Source organism: Pleurodeles waltl, chromosome 1_2 (assembly GCF_031143425.1).
Source record: "Pleurodeles waltl isolate 20211129_DDA chromosome 1_2, aPleWal1.hap1.20221129, whole genome shotgun sequence".
Lineage (NCBI taxonomy): Eukaryota > Metazoa > Chordata > Amphibia > Caudata > Salamandridae > Pleurodeles > Pleurodeles waltl.
This window is the reverse complement of record NC_090437.1, coordinates 690,787,808-690,809,972: the sequence shown is the minus strand read 5'-3', so window position 1 is coordinate 690,809,972 and position 22,165 is coordinate 690,787,808. Positions and strand designations below refer to the sequence as shown.

Below are 22,165 nucleotides of genomic sequence, written 5' to 3'. Positions count from 1 at the left end.
CTTTCCTGAGTAACTGACACCAGGGTCGTATCCAGCAGCATTTTTGAATGCCATGTACCTCCTCTTTTCTAGGGTATCAATACCATCTGGCATGCCTTTGGGCCCGATGTCTTCTTTCAAACTGCTGATGTTGATGCCCATGGCTCTGACGCTGCTTGGTGTCTCACCTCCGGGCCCTGCACTGACTCCACATTTGCTTGATATAGCGCAGCATTGCACAATTCCTGTGTCTTGGATGCCCCCACTTCCACAGGTGTCACCTCCACCTCTGCTGGTTCCTGATCTTGCATCTCAGAATAGTTCATGCAGGAAGACTAAAAAATACATAGACAAGGAGGACTATTGAAGAAGGATGCATAATCTATTTGGCACCAACACGGACCATTTGGGACTTTACTCACAACCAGAGTTATGGTGGTGATCAAGTGCGTGACTTCCAAGGCCTTTTATTGGCTAATGGCCTGGACACTTAGCCACAATTGGAGTTGGAATTTCAATGCCAAAAGTTGTGTCCTACCACATAGTTTTGAAAAGGCTGCTAAGGTGTTGGATCTACAGATAACAACCCTAGACATCAAAACTAATGTCCTAACATAAGTCTTCTTAACTACAACACCATCTGCAGAGCCCTTGCTGCCCTTAATGATGTACTTTCAAACCCAGACCTGGCAGCCTGTGAAAAGCCAACTTCCACTCCTGCTGTCAACAGGCTGGTGACACGCCGCTATCGCCCAGCTCCAGGTGACCCATCCTTTCTATCAACTCTACCTTCACCTAAGAGCCTGGGCATTCAGGCTTTCTGCTTATCTGGAAAGTTGGTGGGGACCTTCCCTTCATTCTCTTCTGATAGGGAATCAAAATGCCTGGAGGCCTGGGGTAATATACGCTAGACAGGCCGACAGGAAGTAGGACTCTGAAGTCCATCAGTGCATGACTCTGAAGTCCATAAATGCCAACTGCCTCCTTGCATGCTACACCCACGCCCTCTGGGATATAGCTCTGATGGTGGTACCGTGTGTGTCTGAAATATGAGGGGACATTTTCAAAGGTGATCCATGATGGATAGAGCGTCTTGTGTCATATTATAAAATCAGACTTGGACACATATGACTCTGAGGCTTGTGCTATATGTACTTCACACTTCATCCGTAGACTTGCCTTGCTCCATATTTCCAACTTCTCTCCTGCTGTCCAGGCAAATTTTAAGGACCTACTGGTTGATGGAGCTCGCTTGTTTGGAGACGAGGCTGATTCAACATTAGATAGATTTAAGGTGAGCAAGGCTACTGCCCATTCCTTGAGACTACAGCTACTGCCCCTTCAAGGGATTACTGCCAATGGCACAGTTTTCATGGCTTCTCAAGGGGATTTACCTTTCACTAGTGGCAGCAGTACCAACCACAGACTCAGCAAACCCATTAGTCAGGCAGTTAAGATCTAGTACCAGAAACAATTGCCTTGGATCCACTCGGCAACCTTCCTGCTCCCCAGCTCCACCTGGCAAGCAGGCTTAGTCCGCTCCCTCAATACCATGCAGAACCTGTGGGGAGGGCCGGTGTCCTGCTTTCTTCAGTCCTGGAAGGCCATTACTTCGTAACAGTGGGTTGTGCAAATTGTGGAAAGAAGTTACACTCTTTCCTTCCTTCAGGTTCCACTCTCCACCACCCTCTTTGCCTCCCCCAGACCACAGAGCCATACTGCTACAGGACGTGGCAGCTCTCCTACAGAAAAAGAGCTGTGGGCTTAGTGCCAGAGCAGAAAAAAGTTCAGGGTCATTAAACACATAATTTCCTGGTGCCCAAGAAAGGCGGTGGTCTACGTCCGATCATCAACATTAGGAAATTTAACATCTTCCTCAGAAAGAAAGACTTTGAGATGCCTACCCTAAAACATGTGGTGTTGGTGCGGGAGCCTGGATGGTGTCACTCAGCTTCCAGGATGCATATTTCCACATCCCTATCCTGCTGTCACATCGGAAGTACTTCTGAAAGTACTTGGTTTGTAGTGTGTTCTGTCCACTACCAATTTGCAGTAGTAACCATTGGCTTAACATTGGCACCTTGAGGCTTCACAAAGTTGAAGGTGGTGGTTGCTGCCTGTCCCGGAAAGTGAGGGATCCCAGTCTTTCCTTACATGGATGCCTAGCTAATCAAAACCACCTCACCAGCCGCGGTGTCGGGGCATCTTCAATCAACAGCATCCCTGCAGTTTGACCCTGGCTTTTTAATCAGTGAGCCCAAATCTCACTTATGGCCCTCCCAGTGACTCCAGTTCATAGGGTTAGTACTAAACATCACCCTTCTCCGTGCCTTTCTTCTAATGCCGAGGATCACTGACATTCACAAAATTGTCCCAACTTTCAGCAAGCAACACAAGTTCCAGTCCTGAAGGTTCTAAGACTCCTAATTCACGCCCATACGTTGGCACATGAAGCCTCTGTAGTGGTGCCTCCTCAGATAGTGGCTACAGTTTGGTAGGGACCTGTCAGATTCCATTATGATTTGTCGCAGCATTGTGGCGGAAGTGGTTTGGTGGGAGGAAAAAGGTGGGCCTGAGCAGCGGGATGGCCTTCATTTTCTCCTTCAACCCTGACTACTGTAGTGGTGGATGTTTCTGCCTTAGAGTTGGGAGCTCATCTGGAGATCAGAGGCCCCTTCTGCCCGGAAATACAGGTTTTTCACTTCAAGCTGGTGGAACTGTGGGGCAGTTCGGCTGGCGATCAAGGTCTTTCTCTCCTCCATCCAAGGACAGTCCATTGAGATCTTGGCGGACAACACAGCAGCAGTGTCACAGAGAAGTGTCTCATCTCCTTTGTCTGGAGACGATGAGACTGTGGGCACACTGCCCGGAGATCTGGTTAACCAACAATTGACTAGCAGTGTCTCTGAATGTCAGAGCCAACAGTCTGAGCCGACGCTGTCTTTAGTGGTGACTACTGTTGGAGGTCGTACTTGCCCAGTGAGACACTCCTCAGGTCAACCTGTTCGCCTCTTTGGACAATGCTGATGTCATCATTTCTGTGCCCTCCAGTATCCATTGAGGGGAGCACTGTGGGAACACGTTCTAGTTGAAATTACCTTATGCTTCACACTACTCCTTTTCCCTCATACCCTTGACTCCTTGGGTTCTGAGGACGATACACCAAGACTGAACCCATATCATTCTAATTTTCCCTGATTGGCCAAGAAGGGTGTGTTATGTGAGCCTTTTGCACTTCTTCAATCAAGCCGCCATTCAGACTGGACCTTCTCTTCCAGTTAGATGGGATGTTTTTGCATCCCAATCTCTGAGCCCTCCAGCTACATGCTTGGCAACTGAGAGAACCCTTTCAAGAGGGATCATTCTCTGCATCAAAATTTGCTATGACATGGCCACGAAAGATCCTCTGGAATGGATCAGAGCCCATTCCACCAGAGCAAAAGCAAAAACGGTTGCTCTTGCTAGAGGTGTTCCCATAGCAAAGATCTGCAGAAAGGTGACATGAGCATGTGTACATACATTGCTGCCTGGATTCCCAGGTCAATCGGGGAGCCATTTGCCATGTCCGTTTTGCAAGATTTTTATGTCTAACCATTCATCAACCCTTCTCCAATGACAGGCTATTGCTCTGGTACCTGTTCTACAGGTGAGGAGCCTGCAGATAGAAGTATTCATCTGAAGAAAAGTTACTTATCTGTGGTAATGATCTTTCTGGTGGATACTCTTATCTACCTGCTGCTTCCTCACCAACTTACCCATCTCCCTTTTAGATGAATATGCTGCAGAGAAAGTTAGTACGATTTCACGAATATTTTGGTACTGCACTAATCTATCAATGTCAGTTCGTCCAGTCACCTTGAAGGCTTGGAAAAAATGGATGGAAACTGATCTTGCACCCGGATGGGAACTATATGACTTCAGTTACGTTATCTGACACCACATTATTTAGAGCAACTGTACTAATTAACATGCTATCTGATAGAGAAATCTAGTTGCAGATTCCTTACCTTAGAATTTCCCCAGGCATCTGTCTGGATCCGCAGATTTTTCTTGATCAGTACCCCTGCATGCCGTTAGGTGGCGTTGATCAGCTCTGCGTCTATTGTTGGCATCGTGTGCACCGGATATGACTTCTCAGGGCCTATAATGGTGCCACCCCAGTTTGCTGGTGTCAGTTCTTTTCTTTCTGTGCCAGTCAGCGCTGACCCGAAGAAAGAGCTACCGCTCAATCGTTTTTTGACTGGTCTTTTTCGACTTTAGTCAAAGCTTTTTTGAATAATTTCTACTCCATCGGGCGATATCCGTGATAGATCCAAACCTCGTGTGCCTTTGGTGTCTGGAGCACGACCACAACCTGAAGTCGTGCTCCGATTGCCGGGTCATGAATCCAATGACTTTGAGGGAGAGGTCCCTAAAGCTGATGGCAGCCTGGTGCGGAGTTCTGCATAAGTCCCGGTCTCGTTCGAGAGGAAGGTCTCTAGATCGGTCACGGAGCCCCCCTCATCCCACTGCAAGTCCTCAGACCGATTGGGTAAGTCAAGGCATAAAAAGAAAGAGAACGTTCTTTGACTTCACCTTGTCTGTCGGCCAAGCAGGAGCATCGTCAATCTAGGCCTCCCTCTGCGGAGCCTGCATCTGGGCCAACTCCGCGCTTCCCTAAGTTTCCAGGAGTCGAAGCAACCCCTGCCCAACTTAAGGAGTTTTATGAGGCCATGTGCCTCATTTTAGGACAGTCCGACACCGCATTCTGCAGAATCGGAAAGAGTCCCTTCAGGTTCCGTGCCGGCGGCTTTGGCCTTGGCTCCGAGGGGCACTCATGGATTGATAACTCCCTAGATACTGCCATGCTTTCTTCCTTCTTCCTGCCTACGGAGGAGGTAGCTTCATATTCAGTGGTGGTGCATAGACTGGCTGAGGTCCTGGACCTTTGAGCTGCCTTCCGTGGCAGTCAGGACTAACCTGACAGAGGTGTTTCAGCCTAGGTCTAAATCCTACTGGGTACCTGTTCCAAACCCAGTACAGGGGTCCTTTGAACAGGACTATTGCCTGCCGCAATGGGCTACATGGGGTGACCCAAGTTTCCTGACAGAACCCCCCCACCCCTGAGAGCTTAGCTATCCAAGCCTCCACTTCCCAGGGTGTGTTCCCTTCCACCCCACCAGATAGAGAATCCAAGAGGCTAGAAACACTTGGGAAGAAGATGTTTTCTTCCACCAGGCTGGCATTGCGGTCTGCGACTCCCACATGCTGTGGGTTATCGTTGCGCAAGTGCTGGGACAGGTTCCACAGCTTCCGGAGGAGGTCCAGGCTGTACTTTCCCAAGCAGTTGCTGATGGGAGAGATGCAGCAAGTTCATGATCCAATGTGGTCTGGACACCACCGATTCACTGGGCAGAGCAGTTACTTTGACAGTGGCCTTCAGGTGCCATACCTGGTTGAGGACGTCTGGCTTTTCAGGGAATGTCTAAGCTAATCTTATGGACATGCCTTTTGATAGCTCCCATCTCTTAGGAGAGAAAGCAGACTCTTTGCTTGAGCTCTTCAAGGATTCTCGTGCTATGTCCAGGTCCTTGGGCCTCGCGGCGGGCCTTTGTCCCCCTCAGTCTGCTTTTTGCCCTTTTCATGGCTACGGAAGGGGCGCCCACCCACGTCCGTTCCCCTCCAGCCACGTGCTCCGCATGCTACCCAACCTCTGTGTGCCTGGGGAAATGGGAACTGTAGGAAAGTAGCAACTTTCTGGCATAGATACCCCCCATTTCTTGCCTAGTGTCAGTGTGTTTAAAATTTGATCCACTGGGTTCCTGCTAACCAGGGCCACAGTGCCAATGCTCCCTACCCTAAATTTTGTTGTATGGTAAATTTTAAACCTCACAATTGGCGTACTCGTGCACCCATGTAAGTCCCTAGTGTATGGTACTTCGATACCCAGGACTCTGGTACACAAGTGGTGCCACCCAGGCAAACTGTGACTACAGGTCTGCCATTGCAGCCTGTGTAAAATAGTCCATGCACCTTTCACTGCAGATATAAGGGTTACCTTATATCATGGCCACTGCCCTCTGACTGGGTAAGTCACCCCTCGAGTAGGTCCTTTAGCCCAATGGCAGGGTGCGTGGTTCTAATTGTGAGGGCACCTGTGCATGAGCAGAGGCGCCCCTACAAACCCTAGGCTCCATTTCCTGGACCTTGGAGGTGCAGGTAAGCCATATTAAGGCATGCAGTGGACACTGTTCAGCACAAGTTGTCCGGCTCAGCTACATAATGGCTTCATAGAACATAGACATGTTTCATATCAAACATGTTGGAATCAGATCTATACAATTCCAGTGCTAGTTGCATGATACCATGTACCCTGGGGGTTCCCTGGGGCCGCAGTTCCCAACCTGTAGTCGTCTGTGACACATTCCTCGGGGGGTCCACAGCCCTGGGCCGGCAGAAAGGCACTTCTCCAGCTTGGCCTCTCAGAAACATGTGCATGTTTTGTATATTATTTATTTCATTTGTGCAGCAGTTGTAAAAGCACTGCAAATTTCCTTGTACATCCAACAGCTTTTGGGCAAATATAAAAGTGTCAATTTAACTCTGGTGATTGATCCTGTTGGAGAGAGATGGGAGTTTTGTCCAGGGGCAGTTTGGACTCATCTAAGGTAGTGCAGGTGGTTAATATGCCTGCTGCAAAGAACGTGTAGCATGCAAAAAAACAGTATTTTATGTGCATAGCACAGCAGGTTTCTGCTTTTGTGACACACATTCTTTTGTCACTGTGCAGTTTATAAGTTACAATCGTAATTTAGCACAGTGAGCTATGAACTGCTATCAAAGAGCTGCATGCAAACTGCATGGCACAAATTAGAAAGTTATGTTTTTTTTCCCCGTCTTTCATTATCCTTATGCTGCTAAAAAAGATTTGCTTGTGTAGAAATACATTTTTATTATTAAAGTCAACTCTAACCACTGTGTTATGTTCTGAATCCTGAGTTTTCTGCTTCTCCAGACCAAACACTCTTGGAAAATGCCTACCAGTATGGATGACATGTGAATGCTACACATTGTAGTCCCCTATAAAGTGCTTTGACACCCTACACTAGTGTGAGAGGTGCTAGAAAACAAATAAATGACACTTGACAGAGAGATTATGAAGAGAAGAGAGGCCCATCTGGTTTTACTTCATTTGCCCACCACATATTTATGTGAAAAAGCTGTCTCAGATCTTAAGTGCCTAAAAATTTAAAACTGAAATCGCTTGGAAAATGTAGAATCTGACCTGAGGATTCAGCTTTCCTAAATAAAACTAAACATTCAACAGTGACGTCTGATGACATCAGCGCGCGATCGGGCGCTGACCTCATCTTATTCCCCCCAGTGACGTCTGATGACATTGGCGCGCTGACCTCATCAGAGGCCGCCTCCTATCGCGCTGGAAGCTGAGCTTCCTGCACGATCGGAAGAGAAATGCATCAGCTTTTCTGATGGATACTGTTCATGCAGATTTCCAACCTTTATAATATTCCACAGGTGCCAGACTGGATTTGGAATTTTTCATAGCACTACTCCCACATGCCGCAAGGTTGCGCTGTGCAGATCTCCATAGGTTTTGTTTGACCCCAAAAAGTGACGTAGCAGAGCTGCACATAACTGCTTTCCTTTCTGTCTTGATGTCACTGACTTTCTCTCCACACCTGCGGCTCCGGAACCCCGCTCGCACTTTTGTCAGTCCATTGCCGATTCCCAAAACAAAATCCAGTGTTTAAGGGAATGACGCACCCTCCCTAAAATACAGGCTTCAAGCTATATCATGAGCTAGAAAACAGATGTCACCCATGGATTTGTATGTGGTGTGTCTTTGATGTTTGGGCTTGGTGCACAAGTTCCCCCTCAAACAACTGCAGACAATGCGGAGTTGCAAAGCTGTACACTTTCAAACAGAGGAAGAAGTCGCTGGTCTCATGTAAGTCCCACTTTTGTTTCAAGTCAAGTGCCCTGACCCGCTCATGAGTCTGTTCCCGCAAGAACTCTTTGAGGTTGAATACCTCTGGTAGATCCAAGTCCAAGCAGAAGCATAAAAAGGCAAAGCAAGACTCAACACAATACCACCACTCTCTATCTAGAGAGAAGTCACTCACAAGTGTGCAAAGCTGCCAGTCGATCTCGCTCCCGATTTCTGATTAAAGAGCCGAATGAGCACTTGACCCTGAAGTTCCCTCAGCTCCCTGGGCTATTGGTAACACCACAGCAGGTCGAGGCCTTTAAGAATACTTTGGCACTCTTCTGCTCCCTCTGGCACAACTTCAGGCCCAAGGATCCACAGGGGCCCTCAGTTGGATTGCTGTCAGCAGATCCATCCCCTGTGCTTCCTGAACCCCTTGATCCCATCATTGGTTCAGCACCAACTCCAGTACAGACTTCCTGACTCATTTACCCATCTAATCCATCCTTCATCTATGCCAGTGCAGAACCGGAGGACAATTTTATTCCAGTTTAAATGTCTGACCGTGACCTGGCATGGGCTCAACCTTGACCAAGGTAGTCCTCTGACTCTGCCACAGTACACCCAGTCTGCACACAACCGGAGTCTGTTCCTACGCTTCCACTACCACAGATGCCCCATCAGCAAAGGAATATTTTGAGGTAGACAGTCCCCTGCATTAAGGTTTGCTACACATTGGCCTCAACCTCCCCTTCGTATAGTCCATTTCCAGACACCGAATGTGATTTGAGTGTTATTATTTGAAGTTTTATGTGGGGGTTCTGCTTCTTTTGAAGTGCATCCTTCTATTTTCTCTCTTCCTCTTGAAAGGCTGTCTGTCAAAGCAGGAGAGAATCTGGCGCTGATAGTCCCACAACACAGGCCATGGAAGTGACTAGAGTTCACACCTAGAAGTCAGCCACAGGGCTATGTGCATCAAAAGGTTAATCCTGGGCTCCCAACCCTACCCTTTATGATTCCCTTATTAGCCCCATCTTCTTCCTTTGATGTTTCAAGGCCCTGTCCTTGTGATATCACTGAATCAAAGAGTACCCTTTGAAGTGTACAGGGGAAGTCTTTCTCTCCCTTCTCCTGTGTGTCCCACCCAGCTCACAGGAATGTAGCAATGCACAAATGTGTTTGGTGGCAGTCCCCTACTCATGTCTTCACCAGGCAGGCCTAGGCCTCCCAAAATGGAACCAAGGGTCATCCACGTAACCTACCATTAGAGGCACGCTTGCACTCAGTGTATGTACACATCACACACTGTCCAGTACTCTTACCTCTATGTTTTGTGCCATCCCAGACACAAATGCATTCAGCACACACAATCACTGGGCATATTGCTCAGTACTGTAGCTTTTCAGTATTATGCCATGGTTTGCTACATGCAAACACATGTGCTGCTAGTACACATACTCCCCATGCACACTTCACCCTTCAAGTATTGTACTTCTCACATGTACATCTACACTTAGTATATGCATTCACTACGCATGCAATGCACAGCACTACATCACTCATCTAATGAATTTCTGACAGGTATACATACACCCAGTACACATACTCACCATGCTTTGCAGTACACATCATTGCTCTATCCTTGTACACTACCCTTCCCAGGCTCACATATGTCCAGCATTGGGTCACCACTCGTTGTAGCGCAGCACTCTTCATCTAACTGATATATGCTAAGGGTGGATTAAGCATGCAGGAGAGGAACTTTAAAAAGGTCAGAGAGACTGTTGGCCTCACTCCGGTGACACAGGTTAAATAGGACCTGTCGACTTCTGCTGATCACTGCACGGCATGCTGCCACCACTGCGCTTGTGCTGCTTAACTCCTAGTGAAGGCAGCAGCATTCCGCTACTATGAGGGTAGCATTTTGGGTGCCCAGTCTGTAGGAAGCTGACTCTCTATATAGTGCACTAAAATGAAGTACACAGTCCAGAGAGTACAGTGGATGCCCAAAGGCTTGCAGAGGCAGAAATACATAGGTCTTGTGCTCTTTTTGGGTAGTGTGGGCAAGCAGTTAGGCCTATCAAGGAGTTGTGTTAAGATTTTGTTGTACTCACAGAGTCAATAAATGAGACACACACTCAAAGAATAAATCCAAGACCAATTTAGAAAAATAACAGTTACTTTTATATATACTTCGAACCAAAGAACTTCGGTATAAGGTAAGCAGTTCTTAAATAAAAAATACTTTTCATTTTAAAAAATCTACAATTTTCCGAGTCTTCAATATTGACCTATGGGAGGAAAACAAGAATGCAGATTTGCAGTTAAGTATAAAACGTACACGGCCAGTTCTTTGGGGTTTTAGGTCCAGGCTAGGTTCAGATCACTACCAAAAGTGCACCCACAGTGGTACAGGGGCAGCTGGGAGCAGAGGTCAATTTCAGAGTGGCATACCTAATGTTAACCAATGGAGACTAGGGGTGAATGAAGATGCGCTGCTCACAGATAAGTAAAAGCGGTGTCAAAGGTTGGCCTCCTGGGGCTGAGGTAAGCATCAGGAGTGGGGGGAGGTCACAAGGCAGCACCAAACTTCCATCCTCAGAGGCACAGTGTCAGCCGGATGCAGAGTGCTAACACAGTGTCAGACACCAATGGAGACGGGGGTAACCAATGAAGCAGTGCTCACGGGCGAGTAAAGCATGGTTAGGGGTCGACCTCTGGAGTTGAGGTAAGTATAAAGGGTGGACCCAAGGTAGTACCAAACTTACACCCTCAACAGCGGCCCGGTGCAGAGTGCCAACACAGCGTATGGCGCCCAATGTTATCCAGTGGAGGAGATCAGTTTCAGAAACTGGCTGCAGGCTCTGGCTAGGAGGCCAGGCGAGGACAACCCACAGCTGCCCAGATAAGTAGAGATGCTGGAAGTCATAGTGCCACTGATGGTTCAGCTCCCCAATGCCCAGGTGCTCTGGGTGCAGAGGTGTCTTTTGGTGTATGAAACCGCTTACCAGGCAGATTACAGTCAAGGGGCATCCTCGGATTGAGGATGCAGGCATTGCTTTGGAGTCTGGCAGGGGTCAGCCCACGGTGGACTCTTGTTCAGAAGCGCTGGGGAACCTTAACAGGATTGGTGGGCCACTTGGATTCAGGCCGTGTACTTTTGGTGCAGAGGTGGACCCAGAGGCGTTTTTGCGGTTCGTCGGGCAGACAACTTCTTCTTTGGAGTTGGTTTCTTTTGGGCAGGTCCTCTGTCCACGGGATGTCTTGGTCATTAGCGAAGGCAAGCTGTCCTCCCAAGGCTTTTGAGGTTGCTGGGGGGCAGGACCAGTAGTCTTCACGTACAGGTTTTTTGAGGGCTGCGGAAAGGCCGGTAGGGGTGGGACCAAGTCAGCTGGTGTCTTTAGTCTTCTCTGCTGGTGCAACTTTGTAGTGTCCTGCTCTTGTTAGGTTGTCAGGAATCTGAGTTCTAGGGTTCAGGGGTGCCACCTAAATACTGAATTTAGGGACATTACATGGTGTGCCAGGTGGTAGTCAATGGGCTACTCACCTTTAGGGTGACTAAACCCCACTTATGACCTCTTCTTTTGGGAAGTGGGCATAACCCTAACCCTATTGGCCTAATTCCTTCCACACAAGATAGAGGAATTTAAAAAGTAGTGACCACTTCAGCTCATCCACCCTAGGGGTGGGACAGGCATGAAGTGGGCACTCCTCCTAATTTTACTAATTTTCCACCAGTCCTGCCGCCAAAAGTGGGGTCCGGAACTAGAAGTTGGCCTTCTCTACAATTTGGAGAGGCCTGGGTCGCGTTTCAAAGGTGGCAAGGCCTTTTGAAGTTCATCGCCCTGGAACGTTTATCCTGCCCGGGAGAGGTGGTCACACCTCAGCCCAGAGCAGGCCATTGGCTCTCACTTCAGGGGGCCAGAACTCTGTCTCAGGTGGCTGTACTGGTTTTGACCAGGCAATCCCACGCTAGGAGTTCATAGGTCTTCAGGGACCACCTCTGAGGTGCCCTCTGGGCGCATGTATTAATAAATCCATCACTGGATTCAGGGAGGGTTTATTAATACGAAATGTTTGATTCCAACCATCCCTATTGTCAGTGAAGCAATCATGTAGCTGGGGAACTCATAATGACCAATGTCCAGCACATGCACTTAGAATGGCTTCACTGTTCACTTACTGTGTCTGAGAATCAACAAAGACATAGCAGGCATCTGCTCCTGTAGGAATGCCCTGACACGTAATATAATGCTCCCTGCTTTAGGGCTGGAAGGCTTGCGAGATGGTTGGCTTACATATATTGCTTGCAGTGTAAAGGGGACAGGGCACATCGGCTGTGTGCCATGTTGTGTTTACTTTTTAGCTCTGCACAAAGGCACACAGCCTGTGAAAGCAGCACTGTGTGCACTTAGTGAGAGGGTCCCTCAGGGTGGCAAAATTCATGTTGCGGCTCTCAGGGCCTTCATTTAGTACCCCATGCCATAGGTACCAGGGGTAATATTTACTAGGGACTTACAGTGGTAGCTAAATGTTTGCCAATTGGGAAAAACAACTGTGCAGTTTTGGGGAAAGAGATCTGGCACTGAGGACCTGTTTAGCAGGGACCCAGTGCATTTTCAGTGGAAATTGCACCAGAAACCAGGCAAAAAGTGGTGTGGGGGGTGACCATTTCAAAAGAGGCATTTTTCTACAACTTGTGTTTCAGCAACACCGCAGTCCAGGAGACAGGTCTTTGTCATGGCATAGATCTGTGTATGCCTATAACAACAAAAATCAGCATCTGATAGAGACTTCTAGCTGCAAACCCCTTACCTTTGAATTCTCCCCAGGCATCAGACTGGACCCAGAATATTTTTATGAGCAGTATCCCTGCACACAGGTAGGTGACATTGATCGGCTCCGTGTCAGTCATCCATGCCGGAAATTATGTTGCGTGTCCTATATAGGCACCACTCAGGTGCGTCGATGTCGGGTTTTTTCTTTCCGTGCCAGCCATCGCTGATCTGAAGACAGCTACCCCTCTGTCAATTTTTGACTCCCCTTTTTTGACTGTTTGTCGAGCTTTTTTTTGAGTGAGGGGTCCTGATATTGGCCCAGCATGCGACTCCGTGCAAGTCAAGGTCTTGGTTGAGGGGAACATACCGGGACTGGTTGCAAAGTCCATAGTCATTATCATCCCATTCCAAGTCCTCGGGCAGTCAGGTAAGTTGAGGCACAAGAAAAAATCCAAGAAGTCAAATCTCTCTTTGTCTTCTCCTCTTCTATTGGCCGACGAGTTGAGGGAGCGTCAACACTCTAGGCCTCATTCTGCAGAACCTGTGCCTGGGCTAACTCCGCAACTTTCTGAGTTTTCAGGAACTGGAGCGACCCGTGCCCAACTCTGTGAATTATATGAGGCCATGAGCCTCATTTTTTGCCACCTCATTTCTGCTTGAGCTCCTTCAGGCCGTGGGTACGGTTTCGAGGGGGCCACTTCGGGTTCCCTGCCGACAGCTCTGGGGCCTATTGGCACCCAGGGATCCAGTCCTGGATATGGACTGGCACCAGTCATACCATCTCGACTTTACCCGAAAGCCGACAGTCCAGGTGCCACCCCACAGCCACAGTCGTTGCCGTCCCCATTGTAATTTCCGACTCCAATCCAGAAACAGATTTGTGTCATACAATGCCGACTCTGGCGGCAGCAGGAGCGTTTCCTCTTCATTCGGATCCTGAGCCCTATTCCTATGGGCTAGGCTTCAGGGATGAATGGGCGGGGTCGCTGGATCTTTTAGAATACCAGCCCTATGAAGAGATAGACTGGCATATGGACTTGGGCGAAGCCAGTGGACTGGACACTTCTCCAGACACTGGCATGCTTTCTCCCCCTACCGTCGCTATGGAGGAGGGAGCTTTTTATGCTGTGGTGGTGAGGACGGCCGCTGTGGTCCTGGACCTTGAGTTGCCCTTGGTGGCCATCAAGACTAATCTCTTGACAGAGGTGCTGCAACTGGGAGCTTCCACCTCAGAACCCCTGCTCCTGTTCAGTAATGCCCTCACTGACATCCTACTAAGTACCTGGTCCAAACCCAGCCCAGGGGCTCCTGTGAACAGGACAGTTGCCCGCCACCATCACTCAGCACCTGGGGATCCAAGCTTCCAGACGTGAAACCCCACCCCTGAGAGCTTGGTGGTCCAAGCCTCTACCTCTTAAGGTGACTTCCCTTCCATTCCCCTGGATAGGAAATCCAAAAGACTGGAATAATTTTGGAAGCAAATGTTTTCTTCCACCAGCTTTGCATTGCAGTTAGTGAACACCGCATGCCTTTTTTGGCCATTACTTCTACACGGTATGGGATACAGTTGCACAAGTGATGCCACAGGTTCCAGAGGATGCTCGGGCTGTACTCCCTCAGGCTGTTGTCAATGGGAGAGACGCAGCAAAGTTCACAACCAGTTTTAGACTTGAATCAACCGAATTGCTAGGCTGAATGACAGTGGCTCTGAGGTGCCACACCTGGCTGAGGACGTCTGGCTTTTCTGGGAATGTCCATGCTTCTTTGATGGACATGCCCTTTGATGTCACCTGTCTCTTCGGAGACAAGGCAGACTCCGCGCTCAAGCGCTTTAAGGATTCTCGGGCTACTTAACAGATACCCTTTGATGGCATCTGTCTCTTTGGAGACGAGGCATATTCTGTGCTCAAGCGCTTCAGGGATTCTCGGGCTACTTCCAGGTTCCCGGGCCTCCCGGCAGCCCCTCGTCCCCACAGCATGCCTTTCACCCCTTTCATGGCTATGAAAGGGGTCCCCCACCATGTCAGTTCCCAGTCAGCCGTCGTGCTGTGCATGCTGCCCAGCCTCAGTGTGGCTGAGGGCACCCGACCCACAGACCTCGTGGTTCAAATGGCCAGCATTCTGGTCTGTCCACTGCCCCAAAAAGAGCATTGGCGTTATTCCTTGATCATAAAAAAGAGTTCAGTGTCAGTGACCAACTCTTTGTGTGGTTTGTGGGCGCGAAGAAAGATTGGGCAGTGCAGAAGTGGACCATCTCTAGATGGGTTGTACTCTGCGTTGGGATCTCCTACGCACTGGACAAAAAGCAACCTTGAGGGTTTGCACAGTCGTTCTATTTGAGTTAAAGCTGCGACCACTGTGTTAGCACACAGAGTTCCAGTCCTTGATATCTGCTAGGCAGCAATGTAGGCATCTCTGCATACATTTTTTCAAACACTGCTGCCTGGGTAGCCCGGTACATACGGACGGGCACTTTGCCCATTCGGTCCTGCAGGACTTTCTAGTATGAACTGAGCTTGCAGACCCTCCTGGTATTACTTGGCTATCTACTGAAAGGTAAGAAATCTTCAGCTAGGCATCTCTTTCTGATGGATAATATACTTATCTTCGGTAATGCCTCTCTATAAGAGACTGTCTCTAGCTGCAGATTCCTTACAGACCCACCTATATTCCCTGCTCTGCATATTGCAAACTGATTTCTAGGGTCATGGACTCCTCTTTCAGGGCCTTAGTTTTGACACACCATTTAATGTTGTTTAGGGCTCCGAGCATCTGGCAAGAAAAGTTGTGAAAAGAAACTGACGTGGGCCCACCTTGGTGGCGTCTATATTGGACCTGCTGCATCATTTCTGGCATGGATGACGCCGACAGTGGACGCAGAGCCGATCAACACCACCTACCAGCGCATAGGGGTACTGCTCACAAAAATCTTCCGGATCCAGTTTGACGCTTGGGGAGAATTGTAAGGAATCTGCAGCTAGAATTAGTCCCCACCAGATAAGACATTGCCAAAGGTAAGTAACTTGTCCAGTAGGGATCCAGACAACTGTACAGTTGGGCACCCAAGCAGAGGTACACATCTATCACTATGTAGAGGACTTTTCCGTCGCAAAAGTTAACAAATTTCAGTGGGCATCTTACACAGGTGAAAAGTAGTCAAATAAAAATATTATGCCAAACTAAACATGCAGTGTTAATAAAAAAATATGTAGTAAAAGAAAAAGAGCAACGTTTTGAAAAATTGCATGCAAATTATACTACTATAAGTGCTTACATTAACACACACATACATGTAATTAAAACGAACCTTTAAAGCATTCTGTGTACAGTTGTCAACACGTTCCCACTGTGTTGCCTGTTATTATGTACACCTTCACTATTTCATGTAAATTCTTTTCCATTTTGCTATGGGCTTGGAAACTTTGCATCAATCTTAACATGTTTAAAATGAGCCTTTAACATATATGTACTTTTTGTTTAAGAAATACTATGGTCCGAGTGTCTGTGTTGACATGCATTATTTCCTTCCTACAGCAAGTAACACAGGGATGCACCGGAGGCAGATCACTGACCTTCTAGATCAAAGCATTCAGGTTCATTCGCAGTGCTTTGTCATCACCGCCGACAACCGTTTCATCTTGGTCTGTGGCTTTTGGGACAAGAGTTTCCGCGTCTACTCTACAGACACAGGTAACTGTAACCCTTTTGTACAAGGCATTGAGCTGAGTATTGTTTTTATTTGCTCTTGAAAATGACCCAGAGTTTTGAATATAAACACCCACCTCCATTGAGTTTGTTTGGTACAGTTACAATGAACTTACACTTGTGCTTGTAAACCAAAGTCCATAACAAGGTTCACTTAACAGTTTTTACTTGCAGTTTGACGATGCACACCTTTGCGTGCATTACTTTTGTATATTCATCATTGTGTTTATTGTAGTGCATTGTGCATATTCTTTCCTGCCAATGGATTTATTAAGGGTATTTTTGCTGCACTCAGATGTCCCTGTTTATCTGATGAAGCAGTGAAAACAGCCCTTGAAAACAAACTGACCTCTGTGTTTATACATAACAGAGCTCGTGCTGTGGTAGATCCATTAAGTACCAGCTCCGGGTTCTTTTGCATGCAGCTGCACATGGAAGGCACAACATTTAGCTTTATATGTGTGTGTTTGTGTGTCCGTTTGTTTGTGTGTGTGTACACACACATATATGTCTAAAAAATTGTTAATTCATGTTTATACCTCTAATTCATAATTCACAGCTTCAGATTATAACCTGCGAACCTCCAAACACAGGTTATTCTGCTCCGTATCCACCATACATTACCTATAAACCGCCACTCTACAAGGCACTGTTTTCTCCAGAAAGATGTCATTTGCAATGCCATAACTATTATGCTTAATAATATTTTTTTTAATGGTATAAGTGATGTATTATGGACATGTCTAAAGAGTGCGTGGCACAGGCGCAAATTATAGTTGATGTAGTGTGGCTTCGGAGTTCGAAACACTATGTATGGAGGTGCTCCAGTTATAATAATTTGATGGTGTTGTTTAAATCATAAAACAGGTATAAGTAATTTTTTTGTGTAGTTTAAGATTGGTTTGCAAGTAAAGAATAAGTGAAGTTATATTAATGTAAAGGCGGCGTGTAATGTATAAATTTAAGGTATAATTATATCTTAAGATTTTGTAATGTTTGTGTATTTTAAATTTGGTTTTTATAGTGAGAACAAATAAAGTTTTCCTAACTAACAACGGTTTAACCTTTTTTTTTGGTTAAATTTCAAATGTTTTTTTTTTTTCTTTTTCATAAAAATGTGTTCCAAATTGTTGAGTTTACTGTCGTGGAGTGTCATTATGTGGAGGGTGGAACAGTGGAGTGGGGGAGAGTGTCATTCAGTGTATTGTAGTGGAGTGGAATAGAGTACAGTGGAATGTCGCAGAGTGAGTGGAGTGGCAGAGTAAATTGTTATATAGTGCACTGTTGTGTTTTATAGTACAGTGGCATGGAGTGCACTAGAGTGGACAAGCATAGTGCACTTTAAAATGTTATAAATTGGAGTGGCGTCTTATTACAGTAGTGTGTGGCAGACTGTTGGAAAGTGTCATACAGTGTACTTCACTGGCTTGTTGGGGCATAGAGTGAGTAGAGGGTTGTACTGTGTAGATTAGGGACATAAAGTGGGGTACAGTGTTATATAGAGGTACACAGTGTAGTAGAGTCGCATAGAGTAGAATTTCATAGAGTTGAGCAGAGTGTGATATAGTGAGCGTGTAAAGTGGAGTGTGGTACATTGCCACGGAGTTGGGTAAAGTGTTGTGCAGCAGAGTACCGTGGAGGGGAGTCCAGTGGAGTGGCGTAGCATAAAGTGACTTAGGGGGTCATTCTGACCCTGGCGGCCGGTGACCGCCAGGGTCACCGACCACGGGAGCACCGCCAACAGGCTGGCGGTGCTCCCGAGGGCATTCTGACCGCGGCGGTTCAGCCGCGGCCAGAAAGGGTAAACCGGCGGTCTCCCGCCGGTTTACCACTGCCCTTGTGAATCCTCCATGGCTGCGGAGCGCGCTCCGCAGCCATGGGGATTCTGACACCCCCTACCGCCATCCTGGAACAGGATGGCGGTAGGGGGTGCCGCGGGGCCCCTGCAGTGCCCATGCCCATGGCATGGGCACTGCAGGGGCCCCCGTAAGAGGGCCCCGCAAAGTATTTCAGTGTCTGCTAAGCAGACACTGAAATACGCGACGGGTGCAACTGCACCCGTCGCACCCCTGCAACTACGCCGGCTCAATTCTGAGCCGGCGTCCTCGTTGCAGGGGCATTTCCTCTGGGCCGGCGGGCGCTCTTTTGGAGAGTGCCCGCCGGCCCAGAGGAAATGTCTGAATGGCCGCCGCGGTCTTTTGACCGCGGTGCGGTCATTCAGCGGCGGTACCTTGGCGGACGGCCTCCGCCGTCCGCCAAGGTCAAAATGACCCCCATAGTGTTTTCTAGAGTACAGTGGCGTGGAGTTGAGTAGAGTGGAATGGGGAAGTATACAGTTACACAGTGTAGTAGTGTTGAGTCAAGTAGTGTGTGGTACAGTGGAGTGGTGTGTTGTAGAGAGTTGGAAAGTAGTAGAGTGGAGTAGAGGGTCACAGAGTGGATTAAAGTGTTGTATAGTGGAGACTTGTACAGTTCAGTGGCATAGAGTTGATTGGCATAGAGTGCAATACTGGAGTGCAGTGGAGTACTGTCTCATAGAGTACAGTATGTTAACTGGGGTGGAGTGGTGAAGAGAGAGTTGTGTAGAGTCGAGTACAGTGTTGTAGAGTGCTATAAAGTAAAGTAGAGTGATGTACTGTGGTATTGACAGAAGTATACTGTTGTACAGTGTAGTGCTATACAGTGGAGTAAAGTGTGATACTTTGTAGGGGCGCAGACTGTTGTTGAATGGACTATAGAGTTGAGCAGCGCACAGTTGAGTAGCTTGGAGTATAATTGGGTAGAGTTGAGTGGCGTGAAATGGGGTAGCATACAGTGGAGTGGTGTACAGTGTAATAGCAAAGAAATCAGTGGATTCTAGTGAAATAGCATAGATTGAAGTGGGGTGGAATGGAGCTACATGCAGTGGAATAGCATAGAATAAAGTCATAGCGTGGAGTGACATTGACTACAGTGGCGTGCCGTACAGTGGAGTGGGATACAGTGGAATAGCATACAGGGGAGTGGCGTACAGTGGAGTGCCATACAGTAGAATAGCATATAATGGAATGGAGTACACTGGAGTGGCATAGACTGGAAAAGCGTACAGTGGAGTGGCGTACACTAGAGTAGCAGGGAGTGGGGTACAGTGGAACAACATAAAGTGGAGTGGCATAAATTTGAATAACGTAGAAATGACTGCATTGTCCTAGAGTGCAGTGGCATAGAGTGAAACAGCATATAATGGACTAGGGTACACCGAGTGACGTAGAGTGGAATAGCGTATAGTGGTGTGGCATATAATGGAGAGTGGTAGAGTGTAATAGCGTGGAGTGGCATATAGTGGAGTGAGGTTCAGTATCATACAGTAGAAAGGCGTACACTAGAGTGATGTAGATTGGAATAGCACACAGTACAGTGGGATAGAGTGGAATAGCATATATAATGGTGTGGGGTACACTGGAGTGATGTATACTGGAGAAGCATCCAGTGGAGTGGCGTAGAGTGCAGTGGCATACACTGAAGTGGCGTAGAGTCGAGTATGGTACAGTGGAATTAGCGCACAGTGTTGTGGCATAGAGTTGAATAGGGTAGAGTTGAATGGCATACTGGGAAGTTGCTTACGGAGGAAAGCCTTGCAGTGGAGTGCCGTAGAATGGAGTTGGGTACAGTGGAGTGTTGGAGAGTGGAATGGTGTAGCGTGGAGTGGCATACAGTAGAATGGCGTACAGTGGCATGGCAGAGAATGGTAGAGTGTAATAGCGTACACTGGAGCGGCGTATACTGCAGTGAAGTACAGTGCAGTAGAATGGCATACTGTGGAATGGCACAAAATTGCATAGATCCAAATAGCATATAGTGGAGTGGCAAGAGTGGGGTTGCCTAGAGTGGACTAGTGTTGAGTGGAGTGGTATATAGTGGAGTGGGGTAGAGCAGCGTGGCGTAGACTAATAGTGTACAGTTTAATATCATACTGTGGACTGGGGTACAGTGGAATAGAGTACCGTGTAGATGAGTGAAGTAGCATATAGTAAAATGGTGTACAGTGGAACAACGTTGAGTATACTGATGTACACTGTAGTGACGGAGTGAAGTGGCATATAGTGGAATAGCATGGAATGTAGTAACGTAGATTGAAATGGCGTAGTATAGAGTGGTGTTCACTGCAATAGGGTGCAGGATTCTCGTAGACTGGGGATGAATGCAGTGCAATAGCACAGAGTGGAGTGACAGAGTAGAGTGGGAAGTAATAATTGAAACCAATGTAGTGTGAATGGATATAGGTTCAGTGCGGTGAGAATATACATTATGCAGTGTAAATAGTAGTTTTGGGCAGTACGTGTGAATAGTTTGAGGGTTTAAGTTCAAGCACATTCATCTGGTGCAGACGAGGGAAACAGACTGAGTCTCCCAAACAAATTCCTTTGCAAAGAGAAGATGCTGCACTCAGTGAACTAGAAGAAAAGTAGATTTATTGCCGGGAGCACAACACCTATGCATTTCGACCAAACTGTCTTGCTCACAGATAGCGAGTCCTCTCAACAATTGCAGCTGGGCCGTGTTTATTTATTATAATCTTCGGGGGCGCATCCCCTGGGCTGTATTCATAAAGGGAAAGTGGGCTGCTTGGCCCTCCTCCCGAGCCTCCACAGGCCCTGGGAGCCCACCCCTCTGGCCAAAAACAATAGTTATGGGGAGGGGGAATGCACCCCTCATTCCTAAGCCATTAGAGTTCCCGGGGAGCCCTCCCCTGGGGCCAAACATAGTATTAGTGTGTAGGAAGGATGGTCAGCCCCAGCCATTGGAGGCCACAGGGAGCCCACCCCTGGGGCCAAAACCATTAAAGAACGGGAGGGCGTTGTCCCCTTCTTAAGCTGTAACAGGCCCGGGGGAGCCCACTCTGGAGCCACAATTGTTCAAAAGGTGGTAGTACTCTGAAACACTACTCCACTGCACCAGGGAGCCCACCCTTAGGGCTGATTATTTAAAGGGAGGCGAGTTGCTTGGCCCCCCTTCCTGAGCCAATAATGGCCCCAGGGACCCTATTCCCTGGGGTTGGCTTGGAATGCTATGTCCCAGGGAGCCAATCCCCAGGACGTAGAGGTTTCCCTGCCAGCACTGGCTGTGGGACTAGTCACTTTTTTCCTTGTGTTAATGTCTTTATCCAAGCATAATTTTGTGATAGTGCTGTGAAAAATAATAAAATCATTTCATCAAGTCAGTTGAACAACACAGTGATCTGTAATGGCAATTTGTATAGCAGTGTTATATGCGTTTCCTAGAGCACTAAAGTTGAAGGCAAGTTAAGATTAACAAGGGGTGGGAATGTGGTGGGAGGCGGTTACACACTTATGAGATTCAACGTCAGGTTTCCTCACTATAAATGATATTTCCAAGATAGTAGATTTTGTTCATGTTGTGTTATGTGTATTTTTAATGCGTACTATCAGCCCTTCCTACAAGTGACTGGTTAATTGAAAACCCAGGACTTCAGTTTCTTGCAGTATTTAAAAAGAGAGGCAGAGGATGTAATGTGAAGTGCAAGGTCATGACACGCTTTAGGAGCAATGTAAGAGAATGCCTGTTGTCCTGATCTGGTTATATATGCATGGGATTTGTCCGAGTAGGAGTCTTGCGGAATAGCGGTGTCTGAGTGGTTTATGGAAGGAGACAAAACTATTCAGGTAGGTGTGTCCTGATTTGTGTAATGCTTTGATTGTGTGTGTGTGTGTTGGGGGTGGTGGGGATTTTGAATTGAGCACATTTGTGTATCCGAGCCAGTGTAGTTTCCTGAGTT

The 22,165-nt window shown here is 47.6% G+C and overlaps 1 protein-coding gene across 3 annotated transcripts in view; it reads left to right on the top strand.

The window, feature by feature from the left end:
- LRBA (LPS responsive beige-like anchor protein) overlaps window positions 1-22,165 on the top strand; it is a 1,864,610-nt gene that overhangs the window by 1,691,989 nt on the left and 150,456 nt on the right. For all 3 annotated transcript variants that reach the window (XM_069242641.1, XM_069242642.1, XM_069242640.1), the window contains exon 52: window positions 16,219-16,374. In XM_069242641.1, coding sequence (XP_069098742.1) covers window positions 16,219-16,374 — 156 coding nt within the window. The remainder of the gene's footprint in view (window positions 1-16,218; window positions 16,375-22,165) is intronic.